General features: G+C 48.1%; 1 protein-coding gene across 1 annotated transcript in view; it reads right to left on the bottom strand.

Annotated features, from left to right (window-relative positions):
- SLC6A20 (solute carrier family 6 member 20) overlaps positions 1–19,857 on the bottom strand; it is a 34,315-nt gene extending 14,458 nt beyond the window's left edge. The window contains exons 1-4 of the mRNA XM_053599689.1: positions 19,632–19,857; positions 6,387–6,527; positions 4,517–4,608; positions 1,494–1,721 (exon numbers count right to left, since the gene is read on the bottom strand). Of these exons, the coding sequence (XP_053455664.1) occupies positions 1,494–1,721; positions 4,517–4,608; positions 6,387–6,527; positions 19,632–19,752 (582 nt within the window). The 5' untranslated portion in view covers positions 19,753–19,857. The remainder of the gene's footprint in view (positions 1–1,493; positions 1,722–4,516; positions 4,609–6,386; positions 6,528–19,631) is intronic.
- Positions 19,858–20,508: the final 651 nt, after the last annotated feature.

The following is a 20,508-nucleotide window of genomic DNA, read 5'->3' on the forward strand; positions in this document are numbered from 1 at the left end:
AGGAAAGAAAGGAGATTCCAACAGAAGAGGCCAGGAAATGGCACACAGTCCCTAACAAGATTAGTCCCCTATACAGAACTGCTGGGGGACTACTGTCCTGGAGAGGAGGTGGCTGACACAGAGGAAATAGACGGTGAGAACAGGAAAGAGTTAAGTAAGCTTTCCTGGCATGACATGGCCTCGTGTCACACATTTATAAACGGTCTGGAAGAAGAATGGTCTCATTTCATCTCTAAGGTTGCAGATTGTGCCCTCAGTGTGCTCATAATCTGGCAAAGCTAAATTACACAAACATTTGTTAGGAGCCTGAAAGTGCCGGCTAAGCTCTACGATGGGACGGAGTTGCTGCGTGTTCAAAGCTGTCTCAGGAAAGAGTCCCTGTGTTTGCTTATCACGTGCAGTCCTGGTGTGGGAGCTCTGGGGGCTAAAATGCTTGCCAAAACGGGGTCTGGGAGACCAAAATAAAACATCCTGCCAGGCCTGATGCTGGAGTTGTCACCTGGCTTCTGCAATGCCATGGGTATTTCTGGTCTGGTTCCTCAAGAAAAACATGGTGGCAACTCAGGTAGCCAAGAGGGTGGGGACAGGTAAAATTGGGATTAAGTCGCAAAAGGTGGGGAGAGAGCAAACGAGAGATGGCTCGCCAAACCAAGACAGCGGGAAGCCCCCTGGGGGTAAAGCGGAGCTCTCCCCCGCTCTGCCCTCACTAGCTGTGCCCGCGGGCAGGTCACTATTTCAAGGCCTCAGGTGAGTGGGACATGAACTCTACCACGAAGGGCTGTTGCCAGAATGAGACAATGTGGGGAGCCCAAGTCATGGTGGAACTGCTAGAAGGAGTGAGGGTAGGAAATGGGGCTTGCTGGGCTGCAGGGCACTGGCTGAAGCTTGACGCAGGTGGCAGGTACCACAGACACTCAAAGCAAACTGTCTACATCTACATGAACAGGTTGGAGTTAAAGGAACATGCCAGGCCAGGGGCAGTGTGAACCTGACGACTTGCCAAGACGGAAAGGGTCTTGAAGTTCAGGCCTGACAGCTCTGCAGGGCCCCTGAAAGCAGCTTAGGGGACAGGTCTCAAACTGAGGGGTGCATTGGGATCATGCGGGGAACTTTCAAGCCTCCCGTGACACCCCAGACTGACTCCTTCTGGGGGCAGAACTGAGGTGTGAGATATTTTAAAGCTCTCCAGGCAATACCAGAGCTAGTTTTGCAGCCAGTGGCGAGGGTACATCAGGGACACGTCAGTCATTTAAAGTCCTAAAGAGAGGACTCATTGTTTAGTTGCTTGGGCAGTATGGATTTGGGGCCAGGTGGTACAGAAAGGCTCTGATTTTCTGTGAGTAAGTCCTCCTTCCAACATTAAGAGTGGTGATCTCAAGTGCCTTTGGGTGTCATTGTAGTCACCTAGTAGGTGATTTGTGCCAGCACCTCTGTCCAAGCCCGGTGCCCCCAGGTGCAGAATGTGCCCCTTTGGTGTCGCCCTGCCACCCCACCTTGCCGGTGGATGCGGTGCCCCTCAGGATGCAGAGGTACACCACGAGCCAGGCCAGGATGAGGCAGAGCGCCTGCTCCCACTGCACAGCCCCGCTCTGCTGGATGGACGGCGAGATGTTCAGCGTCTTCCTGTACCAGAAGTACTGCGTGGAGGACGCCGCCTCACACTCCTCGTCGTAGCCTGTGTGGTTGCTGTTCAGCGGGCAGACCGACCACGGCAGGGGATCCTGTGGCAGGGAAACAAGCAGCACGTGGAGCAGTGAAGGCCGAGGCCAAGGTCAGAGTGGAGGGGATGGGGGCCCTAACTGGAGGCCCTGCGAGGACGGAAGGATGCCAGTCCCCAAGGGACAGGGGGCTGGAGCCCCTGAGAACAGGCAGGGAGCCAGAGAGCCTGTGGGGGCCCAGAGGGGGCAAGGAGGGAGCTGGAGGAGGGGCCCGTTCTCATCTTAACTCTGCAGATGCCAAGGACCACTGGACTCTGCAGTGGGTCTAAGAGACAAGTATCAAACGGACAATGCCCCACCAGATCGGATGACAGAACTCTGATCCACCACCTCTGCAGTGACCAGCCCGGGAACTCTAACCACAGTGTCTGCAGCCTTGGCCCAGAGTGGTCAGGACTCAATCAATGACTAACTTATAATAGAGTCCCTATTTTTTGCTAACTCAGGACCAACCAGAGAGAGCCAAATACACCCCCCTCCTTAATCACAGAAAATCCCACTTCTGGCTTAGCGCCCATAGCACAGTGATTATGACGCCAGCCACATACACCGAAGCTGGAGGGTTTGAACCTGTCCCAGCCAGATAAACAACAATGAAAACTGAAAAAAAAAAAACGAAAACAAAAACAAATAGCCGGGCGTTGTGGCAGATGCCTGTAGTCCCAGCTACTTGAGAGGCTGAGGCAAGAGAATCGCTTATGCCCAAGAGTTGGAAGTTTCTGTGAGCTGTGACGCCATAGCACTCTACTGAGGGTGACATAGTGAGACTCTGTCTCAAAAAAAAAAAAATAGAATATCCCACTTCTGATTGGCTCCTCACAGTGTCCCCTGCCAGCCACCTCTAATCAGGGCACACCTGGCGCCCTCCTTTCTCCACTGTAAGCTTCCCCCTTCCCTCGCTGCAGCATGCTCTGAATAAGAAGCCCCAGCTTGATCTCATCTGGATAGTCTTTGTGTATTCCCACAAGTGCCCAGGGAGTCCTGGAGTAGTGCCCCTCCGTAACTGGCAGTGGAGAGTGAAGACTGGCATTTCCTCCAATGGACATTAGGTTTGGAAGCTAGAAGGAGATGAGTTTCACTCCCCAAAGCCATCTTGACTGTCTAACAAGAGAACCTGGTGCCAGAGATTCCCTCTAGCTGGAGTTGAGTGATTCCTGGAGCAGTGAGACTCCTGGACTTAGCAGGGTGGGGCCAGTAAGACCCTCACCTGGGATTAAAGTGCCCCTTTCTTGAGACAGTTTATTGTCACCTTTGGGAGATGGCCAAATTATTCTGATTATTTTAAGGTAAGACATGTTGTTTCCATCTGTCAAAACTTACCTCTACTATAAAATCTATAATGCCTACAACATGTATGGCAAGCCCTCAGTTGGTGATGCCACTGTGCAGTGTACAATTTGCCCAACCATACATGCCCTGTACAGAGGAGGGGAAACAGTCCCCAGACTCCCAAGTAAGAGGAGCTGCTCAGCAGAAGGCTGAGGAGAGGCAGAGCTGTGGCCAGTCTTCACAGAACTCTGGGGAGTTCCAGGCAGCTAAGCTGAGGGCAGAGAATCCTGCCTGCCAGGGATGTGTGCAACAGGGCAAGCTGGGTAGGGCTCATTAGGAAGTCAAAGTGGGATGTGGATGTAGCACCTTCCAAGCATAGAGGCCAAGTCAGGGTCACTGGAGTCATTCACCCAAGCACAGAGTCAAGGCTAAACCCAAACCCAAGCACTCAAGAAGCAAAATGGGATCAGTCCATAGTCCACAGCCAGCCTTGCCTTGCTTTTGAAGTTTGAGGACAGGTCTTGGCTCTGGAAGGAGCCAAGGCGGAAGTGGTTCCTGGAAGGTGAATGGGGGCAGCATGACCCCAGGAGTGCGAGGGCAGGAGCTGGGAAGAGAAATCAAGCCCTCATTTGGGGATGCCACTGTGCAGTGTACAACCTACCCAACCATACATGACAGCCCTGCACAGAGGAGGGGAAACAGTCCCTAGACTCTAGAGTAAGAGGAGCCGCTCCCTTTCTACCCAGAAGGCTGGGGGGAGGCATAGCTGTGTCCAGTCTTCATAGACTTCCTTGAGCACCAAGGGCTCTACCTCTTTCTAAGCCCCCGCACTGAGACATCTAGTTAGACAAAATTCCTCTTGTCTTGGATACAACAGGTTTTGATGTGGAACTGGAGTTTTCTCTTTCTCCTCTATGATTTCCAGCCCCTTCCATATTTCCTACAATAGGGTCAGCTGTGGCTCTAATCAGATATGTGTGGTGTGAAATGTTTATCTTTGGAAAATAGCCCCTATTGTGTGTTACATGGTAACAATGGTCCTTCTAGGAGAATTCTGGGGTCTGCAGGGAAAAAGAGAGACTCGGCCTGGGATCAGAAACTGGAGGACAAGTGAGCTTGGAGGACAGTGACCTTGCAGGAAGGGGGAGAGCAGCTAGGGAGGAGGAGGTGCCCTGATTAGGTAACTCCGTCCCAGCCTCTCCCCACAGATTTCCTACATGCCCACTACACTGTGGTTCTTAATATTTTAGGGGTCCCACATTTCAGAAAGAATGCAATGAAAGGAGTGGACCTGTTCCCCAGACATGTGCACATACGCACGTGCGCGCACACACTCACACACAGATTCACACCAGCACAACGTGGCATACGGAGAAGCCCCACCCCCTCTGGCCTGGGCTGCGTGGCTTCCCCCAGCTCCTCGCACCACTTGCTGGCTCCTCTGGGGCTGTCACCCTGACCTCCTCCACCCCTTCCCCCAGGCGGTGGCCCTGCTTTGCTCTCCCTTTCTCGCTCCGGCTCCTGCTCACCTGGAAGGAGTGGAAGAGGTACCAAAAGGCCCAGGCGTTGATGATGTTGTAGTACATGCAGAGGAAGAAGGACACCACCACGCTGGCCACCCCTATGAGGAAGCAGACGGCGGTGCTGAGGGCAGCCCCTTCCCTCTGCCTGGCCAGTGTGCACTCCCAGGACGTCTGCAGTGACTGCCCTGGGGACTGCAAGTCCTCCCTTCACCGGGTCTGTGTGGGGCCTGAACATGACCTGGACACCTCATAAGGGGCTTTGCTTTTCCCCAGTCTCTCTCCTCATCTTCTGGGACATGAGGTGGATGACACTTTCTTGAGATCTCAGTGCCAGGTACTGTGCTGGGTAAGTACTTTATGTGCCTTTGGTCCTCACAATAGTATGGTGTCCATTCCACAGAGGAGAAGACTGAGGCACAGAGCTTGCTCCAGACCACCTAGCTAGTAAGCATCAGAACTAGGATTCATACTGTGAATGAATCATACTGTGATTCATACTGTGGGAGAAGCACTTTGTCACTGCCACCCTTGTGCTGGATAGATAGCTGCTCCCTCCTTGGCTCACCTTGGTTGAGTCACTTGGGCCATATCTTTCCTGAGGTGGCAGGGAGCAAGGGTGTGAGGAATGGTGGGATTGGAGGTGGCCCCTAATCTGGTCAGGAACATCCAAAGCCCAGGGTGAAACCTGGGAGCAGAGAGAGGGTTGGCATCCAGTGGTCCTCTGAAGCTGGCCCACACCAGCCCTGAGCACCAATGACTCCACCTCTCCCCAAGCCCACGTGCTGGGACATCTAGTTAGTATCTGAAACAGGCCACGGTGGGAGTATTGACACCACAGGTGTCAGCAGTCGCTACAGCTTAGGGCTTCCTCTACCTCTGGCCCACTGCAAGAGCTGGCTGTTAAACATTTACCAGCACAGCACCTCCCTGATTGGCACAAGCACCTGGTATCTTTCCTATGACACAGAAAATGCTGCCTCTGGGAAGTCCTCTGGGATTGCTTATTTAGACAGATTACAAAACCATACACTTCCATGTTAAAAATTAATAGCTGTTTAAGATGGGGAGGCAGTTTTTGGCTTACAGATTATTTGTGAGGCCACACACATTTCTTCTGCATGTGGGGGTAAGTCACATGAAAGCTTAAACCCTCTTTGTTCCTACAATGTCACTCTGCTTTCTTGCCTCCTTTCAGGTGGGAGGGGTGAGCAGCACAGACCACCGCCACTGCTGGTCAGAGTTCCTCCTGCTTACAGAGACAGCCTGGGGTGGGAGGACTGTGCGGGGCAGGCTGATGATGGTGTGAGGTAGCTGAGGAGTGCCATGACATAAAGAAGTGCCCTCCCACTATCTACACAGGTGTGCCTCAGCTTCTGGATACCGAGTTATCAAGGGCACGCCATAACCTATCAGCAGCGTGATGAAGACTACGTGAGCTCATGCACATACATCATCTAGGCCAGCACCCAGCACATAGTAGGTCTCTCACTAAGAGAGAGATCCATTAATTAGCAGGGTGTGGTCCTTTGAGTTCCCAGAATGTTCATTAGCTAGGCCTTGGAGTTGTAGCTCCTTTGTTAGACAGCTAGTTCCCTTTTACAGATGACCAAGCCAAAGGCCAGAGAACAGAAGCAATATGGCGTCAGCTCCCCGGGGGTGTGTTTCCTCCTATCCCACTGTCCTAAGGTAAGAAACCCAGCCCCTCTCAGCTCACAGTCCATGGCACCCCCTCCTGGACTGTTTGTCCTTCCCAGGCAAGGGCTCTCTCCTGGACTTTGTGCTAGACCCTTGATCCAGAAGCTTTGCTGGTGGGTTCCCCACCCCACCAAGCTGCTCAGGATACAGGGTGGGAGAGGACTGGAGGGGCATCACGTACCGACACCACTAAGGTAAGGGCTGATGGTCCTCCATGCTCCAATGCTGCCCTGCCGCATGTGCTGCCCCACGGCCAGTTCCAGGTACAAGAGTGGCATTCCCTCCACGATGAGCATGATGAGGTAGGGGACCAGGAAGCTACCTGTGGGCATCCATAGCTGAGAGCCAGGCCATCACCAAGGGGCTTTTCTCTGCCACCCACCCAACCTCTGTGCAAATGCCCCTCCATCTATTTTGTCTTTCCACTTGCTAATGCGTCCTTCTACCTGTCTGCCTGCACATTCTTCTGCCTTCCCATATGGCCGTCTTTCTGCCATTTTTCTTTTTTTTTTTTTCCTTTTTTTTGGTTTTTGGCCAGGGCTAGGTTTGAACCTGCCACCTCTGGCATATGGGACAGGCGTCCTACTTCTTGAGCCACAGGCGCCGCCCTCTGCCATTTTTCTTATTGAACTGTCTTCCATTCATTTATCCATTTTGCTTCCATCCATCCATCCACCCATCTACCCACCTATCCTTCTTTCCATCCTTCCATCCGTCCCTTCTTCTAACTTTTTCTTTCTATTCATCCATCCATCTGTATGTTTCCCCATCTGTCCATGGATGACATGCAGCCATGTCAGTTATGAAATATGTAAATACTTCCACCCTGGGGTTGTAGACTGCCCTGGTCCCGAGCTCCTTGACTGCCTTCCTCACTGCCCTCCTGACTTAGCCTCTCTGCCAAAACCCCATTCCATCTTCTATTTCAGCAACTAATGGTTGATCAGGGCCAGGACCACTGAGTTATTAAATCTTTTGAACATCGTATCTAAATCCATACATTCAGCTGTCCACCTCTGTGTACTTCCTTTGGGTTTTGTGCACAGCCCCGATGGTGTCCCCATGTAAGGCCGTATATAAAAAAGCCATTTCCAGGTGGTGCCTGTGGCTCGAAGGAGTAGGGCCCCAGCCCCATATGCCGGAGGTGGTGGGTTCAAACCCAGCCCCAGCCAAAAACTGCAAAAAAAAAAAAAAAAAAGCCATTTCCTAAGCACTTGTTCTGGGCCAGGCCCGGAGCTGGTGTGGGATGGGAGTAGCAGCCCTGCTCCCTGCCCTTGAGGGATCGCCTGGGCAGAGGAATTTCAGCTATATCGTTATTGTCCAGGACCACAGAATAGTCCAGGAGGCCCAATATCTTCTGAGATGAGTCAGGGGATGTGAGAGCCCAGTAGACAGAGCTCCAGGGCACCTTCTCCTTTTACACAGCATCTCCGTATGGCTCTGTTTTATACAGGGGCCTTCAGCCTAAAATTCCATCCTAACCAAAGGCGCTATGACTAATTAAAATTTCTGACTCTCTGGCTCCCAAGGAGCCACCTGCACACAAGTGCCCTTTGAGGGTGGGGAGCCAGGGAGTGTGAATGGAGCTATGGAAGCACTCCTTGCTGCCAGGCATATGGACATAGGCAGGGAGCCTGTAGCAGGGCCACCCACCACACCTGTCCCACAGACGGCTGCCCCACTGATTCTCCTGTGGGTCCTCCTTCCCTGCTAGTAGTCCCTTGGCCATCTTTCCCTCAGCTTCTGGCTCTTTGGCAGTGGACCTGATAAAATGTCCAGTGGAAAAAGAGGGAAGGACTTCTGAGTAAAATCAAACCCAGACACTACAGCTGCAGGGATTAAGGTCTGGTCATAGACGGAACTGGTTTCTCAGGTATTAAGGTCAACAATGAAATACATATGCTCACATAAACATCTAATATTCACCCCAAATGCCTCCACTGTATTGATACAAATGTGCTGTTCTTTAATCTATTTTCCTCATTCTATGGTATTCCACAAGCACTCTCCTGAGCACACAATGAACCTTTGCATCACCCCTTAAATAGCTGCATAGCATTCCACTCTGAAAATGAACCCAGAATGCATTTAACCAATTGTTGGACACTTGAGTTGTTTCCAGTTTCCCACCCTCTTAAAGCTGTGGGACAATGTTTCATCCACTTGCTTTGTTATTTCCTCAGGATACAAGTCCCAGAAGTAGAATGCTTGGAACAAAGACCAAGTAGATCTCCATGGCCACACCATGGAGAGCAAAGCACAAGCTGTGTGCACAGGACCAGGAGGTCCCATAACACCAGGCTGGGCATGGGGGCCTTAGGCAAATCCTGTTCTTTCATTTTCAGACTCTGCTATGAAGACCCCTCTAAGGCTCGGCTCCCTTCTTGCCCTGCAGAAACTTGTTTCAGGACCTTGCCAGATTCCTCTCTACATCAAAGGAGTCTGAGAGGTCATCAGTGGTTTTTATTCATTAAATATTTGACAATAAAGGTTGTGTTCACACACTGAGGGTTTGGAGTAACATTCAAAGTCTCAGTGGTTATAAGATAATCTAATTTTTATTTAAGGTGTTAAACAGTAACCATACAAAGCCTGGCAGGGTCCATGAAGACTGTCCCTTTGACGGGACCTGCCCTGCTGCCCAGTGCCTGGTGGGTAGGGTGGAAATCTAAGGCCTAGAGCCAAGGAGGGAGCACGAAGGTTCTTCTGCCTTACCCAGCAATAATTTCTTTCATTCCTCAGCAAACACTCAAACAAACACAAAATCCAAGTGAATTTACTCTACAATGAATTTTTAGCAAATGATGCCAGAACAATTGAACATCCATATGCAGAAACAAATGAACTTCAATCTCTAGCTTATATATATATATATATATATATATTTTTTTTTTTTTTTGTGGTTTTTGGCCAAGGCTGGGTTTGAACCCACCACCTCCAGCATATGGGACTGGCGCCCTATCCCTTTGAGCCACGGGCGCCGCCTCTAGCTCATATTTTATACTTAAAAAAAAATCTCAAAAAAGATCATGGGTCCATTTGTACAACTAAAAACTATAAAACCTATAGAAGAAAACAGGACCTTATGATACTGAAAGTTGGACTTTGTTGATTCTCAAAACTCCAGAGTAACAAAACAAAGAACATTTTCAAAAAATTGTACAAAAAATATAAAGAGACATTTCACCAAAGAATGTGTGTCTCCATTTGTGTTGCTATAACAGAATACTTGAGATTGGGTAATTTATAAAGAATAGAAATTTATTGGCTCATGGTTCTAGAGGGTGGGAAGTCCAAAAGCCTGGCACCAGCGTCTGGCCAGGGCCTTTTAACTGTGTCGTTCCATGGCAGAAGGCAAGAGGGCAAGAGAGTGCAGGAGAGGGCTGACCTCACTTTTGTAACAAACCCACTCTCTTGATAATGAAACCATTCCTGAGATAACGGGAATAACATTGATCCATCATGACCAAATCACTCCTTAAAGTTCCCACCTCTCAGTACTATTGCATTGGGGATTAAATTTCCAACACACAAAAAGAAAAAAAACAGAGGCTTAAAACAACAATAAAGGTTGTGTGTCCCCTAAACACATTCAAACCATAGTAGTGTGATTCCATTTATATGACATTCTAAGGCAAAACTATAGGAACACAACCAGGCCTGCGGCTGGGAGCAGGGGAATGGGGAAGTGTTGACTACAAGTGGCATGATTGTGGTGGTAGTAGTATAACTGCATGTGTTTGTTAAAACCCAGAAAATGAATGGGTTTTTTTCTGCATGTAAATATATCTCAATAAAAGAAAAAAATTGTTTTACAATCAGTTTGAAAACAAGTCTACTACTAACCTTCTTCCATAGGACTGCTCCCATGCTTCTTTGATATAAAAATTCTGATTCTGGCTCTGCATAAGGAGATATCAGCCTCAGAGAGAAGCAAATAGGGGCCTGCAAATGGTTGTGTTTGTCCCCATGCATCCTGATGGGACCCGTGTGGGACATTAAATACAGCTACACATTTCCAATGCTCCTCCCCTGAAGGGATGGGGTCTATTTCCTCACCCTGTGAATCTAGGCCGGACTTGGGACTTGCCTTGTACAGTAGAATGTGGTAAAAAGGATGCCATATGGGCTCCAGAGGCCAGGCCACAGGGTGACTTGAAGCTTTGCCTTCCTCCTCTTACAGTGTGACCCGAGATGGTCCCGTACACAAACCAGTCCAGACTCCAGGATGAGAAGCCACGTGGAGGAGAGCAGAGGAGCCCCAGCCAGCTCAGCGCCAACTGCCAGTCATGTGAGGGACTCCCAGCCACACGAGCAAGGCCAGACACAGGAAGTAGAGGAACTGCTCAGGTGCCCCACAGAGCTGTGAGAAATGATTAGTTATTGCTGTTTTAAACCTCTATTTTTTTTCTTTTTACTGCTCAATACTTCAGTGTGTTTATAAAAAAAAAAAAGAAAGAAAAGAAAAGAAAGACATTCTCGTATATAATCCCAGTGCAATTAGCAAAATCAGCAAATTACCACCAATACGGTTCTATTATTTTATCTGTAGACCTTTCAAAATTTTACCAATTGTCTCACTGCAGTCCGTTTTCTGGCTCAGGATCTGGCTCACAATCACATGTGGACTCTCCTTGTCCAGCTTCTTTCATCTGGAACTGCTCTGCCTTCTTTTTCTTTTGTCGTCTTTCATGTCTTTGGCACCTTGAGGGGTACCATCCAGTTATTTTGTGAAATGTCCCTCATTGGGGGTTTTGGCAGAAATACTAAAGGAATCTTGTGTCTTTGTCCAGACAAGATGTCAAGGTGTCCCATTCTTGGCGAAGCAGACTTTGCTCACTTAGTTAAGGTAGTGTCTTCTACGTTCTCTGCTGAAAGTTACCTACATTCCCTTTGAAATTCTGAACTATCTTGTAGGAGATATTTTGAGACAGGGTAATGATCCCATTTCTCATACTTATGCCCAGTAGTTTTAGCATCCATTGACGATTCTTGCCTGAAAACAATTACTGCTGTGTGACTTGCCAAGTGGTGTTGCTACAACAGATGGATTTTCTAATTCCATCATCCTTTCTAAGTCAACACACTTTTTCATTCTTTCTAACTCCATCATTCTAAGTCCTGAAGTTTTCAAGTGTGTTGTCATGTAGAAATGGATAACTGGGGTACATATTGAGGCCTGTGGTGACATCTCTGCCAGGTGTACACCTGTGTTAAGCCTGGTGGGTGGGACATTCACAACTACAGGACTCCTGCTCCTACAGAGCAGCACTCAGTCACCAACACGGCCCCTCACATCTTCACAGAACCATCCTCCCCAAGCCCCATCCCTTATCCTCAGACCATGTCACTCTCTGCCTCCTCCAGCCCTAACCTTGCACCTGCCCAACCCTCTTTGGCTCCTCCTTACACCTAGAATCAAATCCACACTCCCTCCCTTGGTCTCTGAAGCCTTGGGGGACAGGGCTCCCACCTTCCTCTCCCTTGCTTGCCCCCCTCCACTGCAGGCCCCTGCCCTTCCTGCCAAGGTGGCCTCCGCGCCATCACCCTTGCTGTCCCCCTGTCCAGAGTGCCTTCTCCCTCCTTTCTGTTCTCTGCCCATACTTGGTTTCCTAGAGTGGTCTTCCCTGTCTGCCCCTGCTAAAATAGCCCTCGTGTGCTCCTAACTCCTTGCTGGACTTGCCTTCAGAACAGTTCTCTAGGTTAAAAAAAAAAGCTAGGATTTATTTGTGTGCTTGGTGTCTGACTCCCCACTAGCCAGGAAGCTCTTGCTCTGCTCTGCTCAGAACAGCCTGGGCAGAGCTGGCGCCCCAGTGAGTATCTGTTGGCACAGGAAGGAATCCTTCAGGTCTCACTGGCCCTTCCATATGTATCACTGCCTCCAGGAACCCCCCACCCCCAGATCACCCACAGCCAAGTTGGGGGTGCCCCTTTCTGGTTTCATACCCTTGTTACTGAGGCACTTGTCACCACATGGACTGTCTACTGCACCCCCAACCCCCAAACAGCAACTCCTTGAGGGTAGGGAGGGCTCTCCTGGCTCCCAAACATCTCCAGCTCCTAACAAAGGGCCTGGCACAGAGTAGGAGCTCAAAACATGTTTGTTGGATAACTGACTGATGGGGCGTGGGTCTCCAGTGGGGGTTCTAGTTGGGTGGGTGAGTCATGAGGCCATTACCTGGGAGCCATGATGGAAAAGTCTGGGAAATTCTCCATGTTGCTGAAAACAGTGTTGTTGTTTTGTTTTTTAATTTCACATAAAACTACTTTCAACTCTGAGTAATTCTGTTTCTATATTAAGTAAGGTGTGTATTGGGCAAGCCTATGTTGGCCTACTCTTCCCTCAGAGAGGATGAGCAGGCAGAAAGGAGTCTTTCTTCTTTCCTGTAGAATTCCACATGTTCCTCTGGTAACACACTGTAGATCAAAATACAAGGACTGCTTTAAAGTATCAGAGCAAGCATCTTCCTCTGTGAGGAACAGGTGAAAGTCAAGAGAACATTGTGCTCAGGGAACAGCATGAGGAATTGATGAAGACCACCAACAAAGAAGAAAAAGATTTTATAAGACAAAAAAAAAAGAATGATGGTTGAATTTAAGCCCAATGCTGGCAATACATGAAGTATAAAATATGTTAGGAAATTATACAGTCCAGAGCCAAAGGATAAAGAAATATACATCCTAAGAAAAGAAGCGATGTGGACAGCAAGCCCAAACGTTTCTCTGTTTCTAGCAAGAACTAAGGCACAAAAACACTCAAGACACAGAGCTGGAACATTTACAGTAACAAATTCTATAAAATATTTTCTGGGTGTGTGCACTGAAAGGGCTCACTAGTCCTAGGTAAAATTGATGAAAACATAATTAATACCTAGGCAAATAGCATGTGGGGTTTTTTGAAATAAGATTCATATAATGTCATATAAATTTATATAATATTCTAAGTATTCATGATACTTAGAAGTAATAAAAAATACAATTGACTGTGGAGTTCTTCACAGAAATAACAATCTGAAAACAATAAAGCATCTGTAGATTTTTGAGTAGAAAAGTGTAGCCCATTAATGTTGCTACAAAGAAGAGGTAGTCTCGGACATACTCAGAAAGTGAACCACCTATTTACTATTCCTTAAAAAAAAATCACTTGCTGATGAACTGCAGCCAATCAATGTTGGATCAAAATAAAGAACTCATATATGGAGTTGTGTTATATAAGAAGTAAGTAGTGGGGGCGGCGCCTGTGGCTCAGTTGGTAGGGTGCCGGCCCCATATACCGAGGGTGGCGGGTTCAAGCCCGGCCCCGGCCAAACTGCAACCAAAAAATAGCCGGGCGTTGTGGCGGGCGCCTGTGGTCCCAGCTGCTCGGGAGGCTGAGGCAAGAGAATCGCTTAGGCCCAGGAGTTGGAGGTTGCTGTGAGCTGGGTGAGGCCACGGCACTCTACTGAGGGCCATAAAGTGAGACTCTGTCTCTACAAAAAAAATTTAAAAAAAAAAAAAAAAAAAAAGAAGTAAGTAGTGGTAAATAAACAAAATGGAATTAAGTCTAAAAATAATACTGTTAATATCATCATAATATAATACAAATGGAAAATGTAATTCCCAAATGAGAAGACAAAGACACAAAATATTAACAGTAAAATAGTCATCACTATGTATCTGAAATCCCATATTATGTTAACAAAAACTGTTATGTGTGGAAAGGAGTGAGAAAAGGAGTAAGAAGTAAAAGTGTGCTGAAATTTTCAACTTTCATCCCTCAATAGATAACATTGCAGTAAGTACAAAAAAAACAAAACAAAAACAAACAAACAAACAAAAAAACAGAAACTATCACCTGATAATAAATATAAATGGATCAAACTACTCCATCAAAAGATTGATGGCCATTGGCTTACACCAGTCTAAAACTTTAGTAAAGTTCCACTATTGGAGAATGGTTAAGCAAGTTATGTTATCTCCGTAAATGGAATACTATGGAGCTAGTTAAGTTTATATTTTAAAGGAATGCTACATAACTTTGGAAATAAATATAAAAGGTTAACTTTAAAAAGCAAGATACTGAATCACATATAAATATGATTCTGATTTTTTAAAGCAAAAATGTTAATAACTATTAACCTCTGAGTGATAGAATTTCAGGTGATTTTGCATTCTATTATTTGTAGATTTCTATATTTTCCAGAATTCTACCATGAGCGTGTGTTACGTTTATAACCCAAACACACGTTATTTTAGAGTATGTTGTTACTTTTTTTCTAATTATCGTAGCCAATACCTTATCTGTTTGTTAAACCCAAGAATCTCAGTAGGGGAGACATTCCTTTCTATATGAAATTTATCCCTATAAATCCTTGCATCATACTTTGTCTCCTTTGAGGCCCACGAAGAGACAGACAAATGAGAGTCAGCCACTTTCAAAAGAAAACTTACCCAGGTTTCCAAACTCTTTCTCTCCTACCATTTACACATCTTTATCATCTACAAAAACTACAGCAGGGATTGTTCTTAACCTGATTTTTTTTTCTTTTTGGAGTGTGTGTGTGTGTGTGAATTTAAGGAGCACAGAGAACAGCTCCCAGGAGATAACTAAAGCATTGGTCAGGAGACCCCAGTTTGAGAACCATTGCTGTATTTTGTGTGACACTCTACCCCAGTGCCTTCCTTCTCCTCATTCACCTGCTTTTCATCTTGGCTTTCCCTCCCAAATTTCTCATTGGGAAGTCAAACCCCGACAACTTTTTGGAAACAAAGAACAAAAGCACAGGCAAGGAAAATAAAAACCAACCCAACCAGGATTTCTGGTGGTGGGATGCAGGCATCAGTATTGTTTAAACTCCTGGGTGGGGCAGCGCCTGTGGCTCAAGGAGTAGGGCACCAGTCCCATATGCCGGAGGTGGCAGGTTCAAACCCAGCCCCGGCCAAAAAGCACAAAAAAAAAAAAAAAAAAAGAAAAAGCTCCTGGGTGATTCTAACATGCAGATGAATAGAGGCTTCTCTGGCAGCAAGTGGACATAGCATTCCTGACTGGTTGCTGAGTGGGGTAAGCCATGCTGGATTCCACAGTGCATCCTGAGGAAGGGACGGCTTTAGGAGAGAGGACCAAGGAGGGCTGCATGGAGGAGGTTGCCTTAATGTAGGGAGGGAGAACGAGGTTTCCTGGTGACCGGGAAGGCACAAGGAAGACTTTTCAGGATATACTCTGAGAAGAGCAGCAGTGGAGAGAAGGAGGGGACAAGAGATCTGTGAAGGTGGATATCTTAGATACACAGCTGGTATCTAAGATGTGATAGACACTCCAAGGAGTGTCACATCAGAACCAGGGGAAGAAGTACCCTGAGCCATGGCAATTCTGACTTAGGGGTCCTTAAAAGGCCTGGACATTTGAAGCAGTCACTTCTGTTCTGCTTTCTCAAAAGCTGCAGGATGCTGGAGAGGGGGTCCTGGTTCGGAATAGAAATGGCTCAAGCCCAGACTTCTCTAAACTTATTTCCCATCCGTAAATGGGGATGACAGGACCAATTGCAGGAGTGCTATGAAAACCAAGTTGAATACTTGCAAAAAATGCTGCACATTATGCCTGGCACATGCTAGGAGCCCAGTAGAGCCCAGGATTGAGTGTGGAAACCTCAGGTGAGTAGGGGCTCCCGACCATAGTATTTCATGACTGCTGGGGCCAGCATCTTGACTCATCTTGGAAACTGGACGTAGTTAGTACCTTACGACCTGTGAAAAAGGTTCTGTCCCACCAATGAGTCTTGCAGAAACAGCATAGAGCAGAGCTTTACCTATTGGCTCATGGACTAACCCAGTATGGATCAGTCCCAGGCTGGGTCTGTCCTGCAGAGCCATGGCCACCACAGCATCTGGCTACAGAGGTGTTCTGGGGCTGGCTCAGACCAGCTCACAAGAACTGTCCTCACTTTTCCCAACTCCACACTCTGGGACAGAAGTATTTATACCATAATAATCAGCAAGTGCTGGGAATTGGGTCCTGCTGCTCCCACCAAAAGCCAGTTGTTAAAGTCAGTCAGTAACCAACTGCCAGGCCTGGGGCCAAACATCCAACCTGACCCTTTCCCTGTAGCTTGTTAGAAATGTAGAATCCTGCCCATCCCCCAGGGTCCCTGGATCAGAGTCTTAGGGAATGGGGTCCTTCAATCTCTAGTTTATCAGGATCCTTAGGTAGGCTACAGTTTGAGATGCCATGTTCTAAGCCAGGGGTCCTCAAACTACGGCCCACGGGCCACATGTATCGGTGTGATTGTATTTGTTCCCATTTTGTTTTTTTACTTCAAAATAAGATATGTGCAGTGTGCATAAGAATTTGTTCATAGTTTTTTGTTTTTTTTTTAAACTATAGTCGGGCCCTCAAATGCTCTGAGGGACAGTGAACTGGCCCCCTGTTTAAAAAGTTTGAGATTCACAGAGAAGAGGGCTGAAATAGCTGGTTTTCTGCCCCGGAGAGGAGTAGGGGATTTTCAAGGCAATGGAGCATCCAGTCTGGGAGTGCACTCTCCCACTGCACAGTCAGGTGTTCCCTGATTTCCCCTCCTTATTGTTCAAACATCACATAGAGAAAATTAAGAGGAAAAAATTCTATGCTTCCACCGGCTACACAACTGTTACCACTTTTCTTCCATGCACACATTTATATAAAATAAATCGCTGGTTTATTTATTTATTTATTTTTATATGTTAATCGAGAGCCCACTTGTGCTCCTGATTTCTTCCTGAACAGCCATGGCCTTAGACTTTGACATGGTCACCCAAAACCTGTGACTTTTTCAAAAAAAGACTTTGTGAAGTTTCTTTAGCTGCCTTTAATTTTTTTTTTTTCTAGAACAGGCGGCTAGAGCTGCAGAGATGATTGGTACCTGGAATGTAATCTTTAGAGTTAACATTCCTCAGGCTGGGCCTGACCTGGAGAGCAGGAAGGAAACAAGCCTTCCCAGTCATGGGCAGAGTCCCATGGAAAGGACAAACCCTAATCCGTCTTATTCTGGGAAGTATTTTGGCACAGTCAGGCTTTGTGGTCTATAAACAAGCTCTTTGTTTGTGGGAGGTGTTCACAGCTGGGCTGGGGTTAGAAAGTTCCACACCCCTTTGGAGTGTTTCATGATGTGGTTGGTTTACCCCATACCTGGAGGTAAAGAATGGGTTTGTAAATTGCCCGGATTTAGGGCAACATAAATCACTTCTTAATAGGTGACTTTGCTGCTCCGTGAAAGGCTTGGTGGACCTACCAGCTCCCTCAACCTCATAACAGACCCTTGCTCTTCATTCAACCAGTATTTATTGGGTGCCTCTTCTGACTCCACCATGTCACAGAGATTGGGCTAGGGGTGGGGGAAGGCAGAGAAACTGTAGAACAATGTGTAGTTCTGACCAAGTGCTCATGTGGCCTGCCAGGTAGCAGGAAGTTAGAGAGAGCCCGTCCTTCTGCCAGGAAGTTAGAGAGAGCAACCAAAAGAAGGTAACACTTGGCCTCTCCCTGATGGAAGAGTGGGAGCTCCCCAGGCAACAGCAACATCCCAGATGGAGAAAATATCTTGGGCAAAGAGTTGAGGAACAGAACTTGGCACTCATGGACTGAGTGAGAGTGTTCGGAAGAGTAGGACGGGTGTTAAGTGGGGAAGAGCCCAGTATACCAGAGCTGTTCGGTTTTCATGACACTTGTCTGAGAGGGTGTCATCCACTGACCCACATCCGTTGATTTGCTCATTATCCCACTAATCCATGCAGTCACCAGCCACCTCTGCCCAGCATCCATTCATCCATATATCCACCCAGCCAGCCTCACTATCCTCTGTAGCAGAAACCAGAGTTCTTGTTTCTTTGTCTTAGGACCTAAAGGCCTTGAGGTTTCCCAAGCAACTCACTGGTAATTATTCTACTTTAGAACCACTCAGCCCTGCTTGTGTCCCTCTGCAGACTATGTAGGTGATGGTGGGGCTATAAATAAGGGACCAAAGGACCATGTGACAGTGAGGCTCATCTGGCCTGATGCTTGGAAAACATGTACCCAGGATAAAGACACCCATGGGTGGGTGTGCAGAGCACCGAATGATGCAGAAATTTCAGTCTGAGAATTCTATCAAAAGTCAGTTCTAAAGCTGTTACAGCATAGGCAACACTTGCCCTTCTCATAATTATGATGTATTTATGCACTTCAAATAAAAAAAAATTGGGGAATTAGGAAAGTACTTTTTTTTTTTTTTAAAGAAACGTCTATGGATTAACCTTTGAGTTGCTCTTGAGCTGGTGAAGGTGAGCAGAGGGAGCAATGCTTATGAGATGGGTTAAATTTTGTAAATACTTTGGCCTAACATCTTTCATTGTCCTTGATAATGAAAAAACCCATGTGATTCCCTCTCTCTCTCTTTGTCTCTCTCAGCAAGATAAAACAAAAATCACCCAGAGATAACTACAGTTAACCATTTGGTGTACTTTTTCATTCTTTTCTCTGCATGTTTTCAAAGAATTGTTTAACTTTTTATACTGATTTTATACAACTTTAAGTCTAACTCTCCCCCCACTTAATATATGACATGAGAAAATATTCATATAACATTTTTTGAAAGTGCTACCTTTATGGATGCAAAGAGCACCATTGAATGGATGATTCAATGTTCTGTTATTGAACCAATCCCCTTTAGTTGAGGGCTCTTATCAAATGATGGTCACCACACTTCAATTTTCTAACTCTGTCAGAACTCTGATTATTTTCTTTACGTAGAATTCCAGAAATGGAATTTCTAGGAACTGAGGAAAAGCGTTTTTTTGTTGTTTTTTTTTAACTGCTGAGACTTGAATCCCCCTTGAGACCCTGCCTTGGAAAAGAACGTACTTGGCCTTCACCTAGGTGCTTTGGGTCATAGACAAGGTGTTCCCAGCTCTCTACGCCGCGGCTAAGGAGCGCGGCTGAGCGCGCGTGCAGTGATGCTTCAGAGGAAGAGTTTGTTAAAACACAAAGAAACAAACACCCCACCCCGACATAGAGTGATTGCCTTTCCTGCCTCCTGTGGTTCCAAACCCATTTCTTTGTATAAAAATTTAAAGAAATAGCTCAAGAGCGTTTTAACCCGAGTTTCAGCCTGTGCTCCTGGGGTATTTAAGTTTCGGATCTGAAAGCTGTACAAGAAGTTCCTGTTGAATAAAGCAATTTCCTACTTACTTTTTACACTTAAACGCGGGGTTGCCGCCTCTCCTCCTCTCCAGGAGGACTGCAGCGTCCCCGCGCCCCCCAGGCCCCCAAAGCCGCAGCCCGGGGAGTGGTCGGGGCTCGGCCGCCCGGGCGGGGTGAGGAGCTGCGGGGAGGGCGCGGAGCTCCGCGGCGGAGTGAGCCGTCCCGCGCTCGGTCCCCACGGTCCGTCGGGCCGGGCCAGCCCCGGGCTGCGCTGGGAGCGCGGGGGGCGCGGGCACTCACCTCCGCCGTACATCTGGCACAGGTAGGGGAAGCGCCACACGTTGCCCAGCCCCACGGCGTACGAGATGCAGGCGAACACGAACTGCAGCGGGTTGGCCCACTGTGGCCGCGCCTTCGCCATGGCCGCGGCCTCCCGCTCCGCTCCCGCGCCGGCCACCGCCACCGCCACCGCCACTGCGCGCTCGGTCCTCCCCGGCTCGGCCTGGCGGTGGCCCCGCGGCGCCCGCGGCGCCCGCCCGCTTTTTAATTGCTAATCTCATTAACCGCGCACCTGTCGGAGAGGCGAGGCTGGTAAATGGATGACCGCGAGCCCCACCCCGCCGGCCGCCGTGCCGGGAAGGCGCCGGGATTGTGGGGTCCTGGGCGGCGCCCCCCGGGGCCCTCCGGCTTGGCGGGGCTTTTGTGGTGGCTACTGAGCTCCGTGGAGCGGTCAGGTTCCTTCAGCCGCTTACCCATCTTTTATCCCGTGCCTACTGTGTGCCAGGCGTTGTCTGGGGACAGGGCTGTGAACAACGCAAACATCCCAGCCCTCCTGGAACTGACCTTCTGGTAGAGGGAAGCGCTTGAATTGCACTGGACAGAATGCCCCTCTTTCAACTATTTTTGACATACAGGAAAGACAACTTCGTGCGGTTCAGCCTCGTTCATATACAAGACCAAGAGAGGCAAGGAAGACGACGAAGGCAAAGGAAAGGGGTCAGCATCGTTGGGCAGTGGTCGGGGTTGTCCGGGAGGGCTTCTCAGAGGAGGGGACGTGACATTTGCCCAAGGACCAGAAGGGAGTGAGGGACCACCCCCTATCCACAAGCAAAGGAAAAGCAGTCCAGGCCCCTGCCCTCATCTCCAGCAGCCCAGCCCTGTGCCCTGCTGTGTGGGA

Source organism: Nycticebus coucang, chromosome 8 (assembly GCF_027406575.1).
Source record: "Nycticebus coucang isolate mNycCou1 chromosome 8, mNycCou1.pri, whole genome shotgun sequence".
In the NCBI taxonomy this organism is placed as follows: Eukaryota; Metazoa; Chordata; class Mammalia; order Primates; family Lorisidae; genus Nycticebus; species Nycticebus coucang.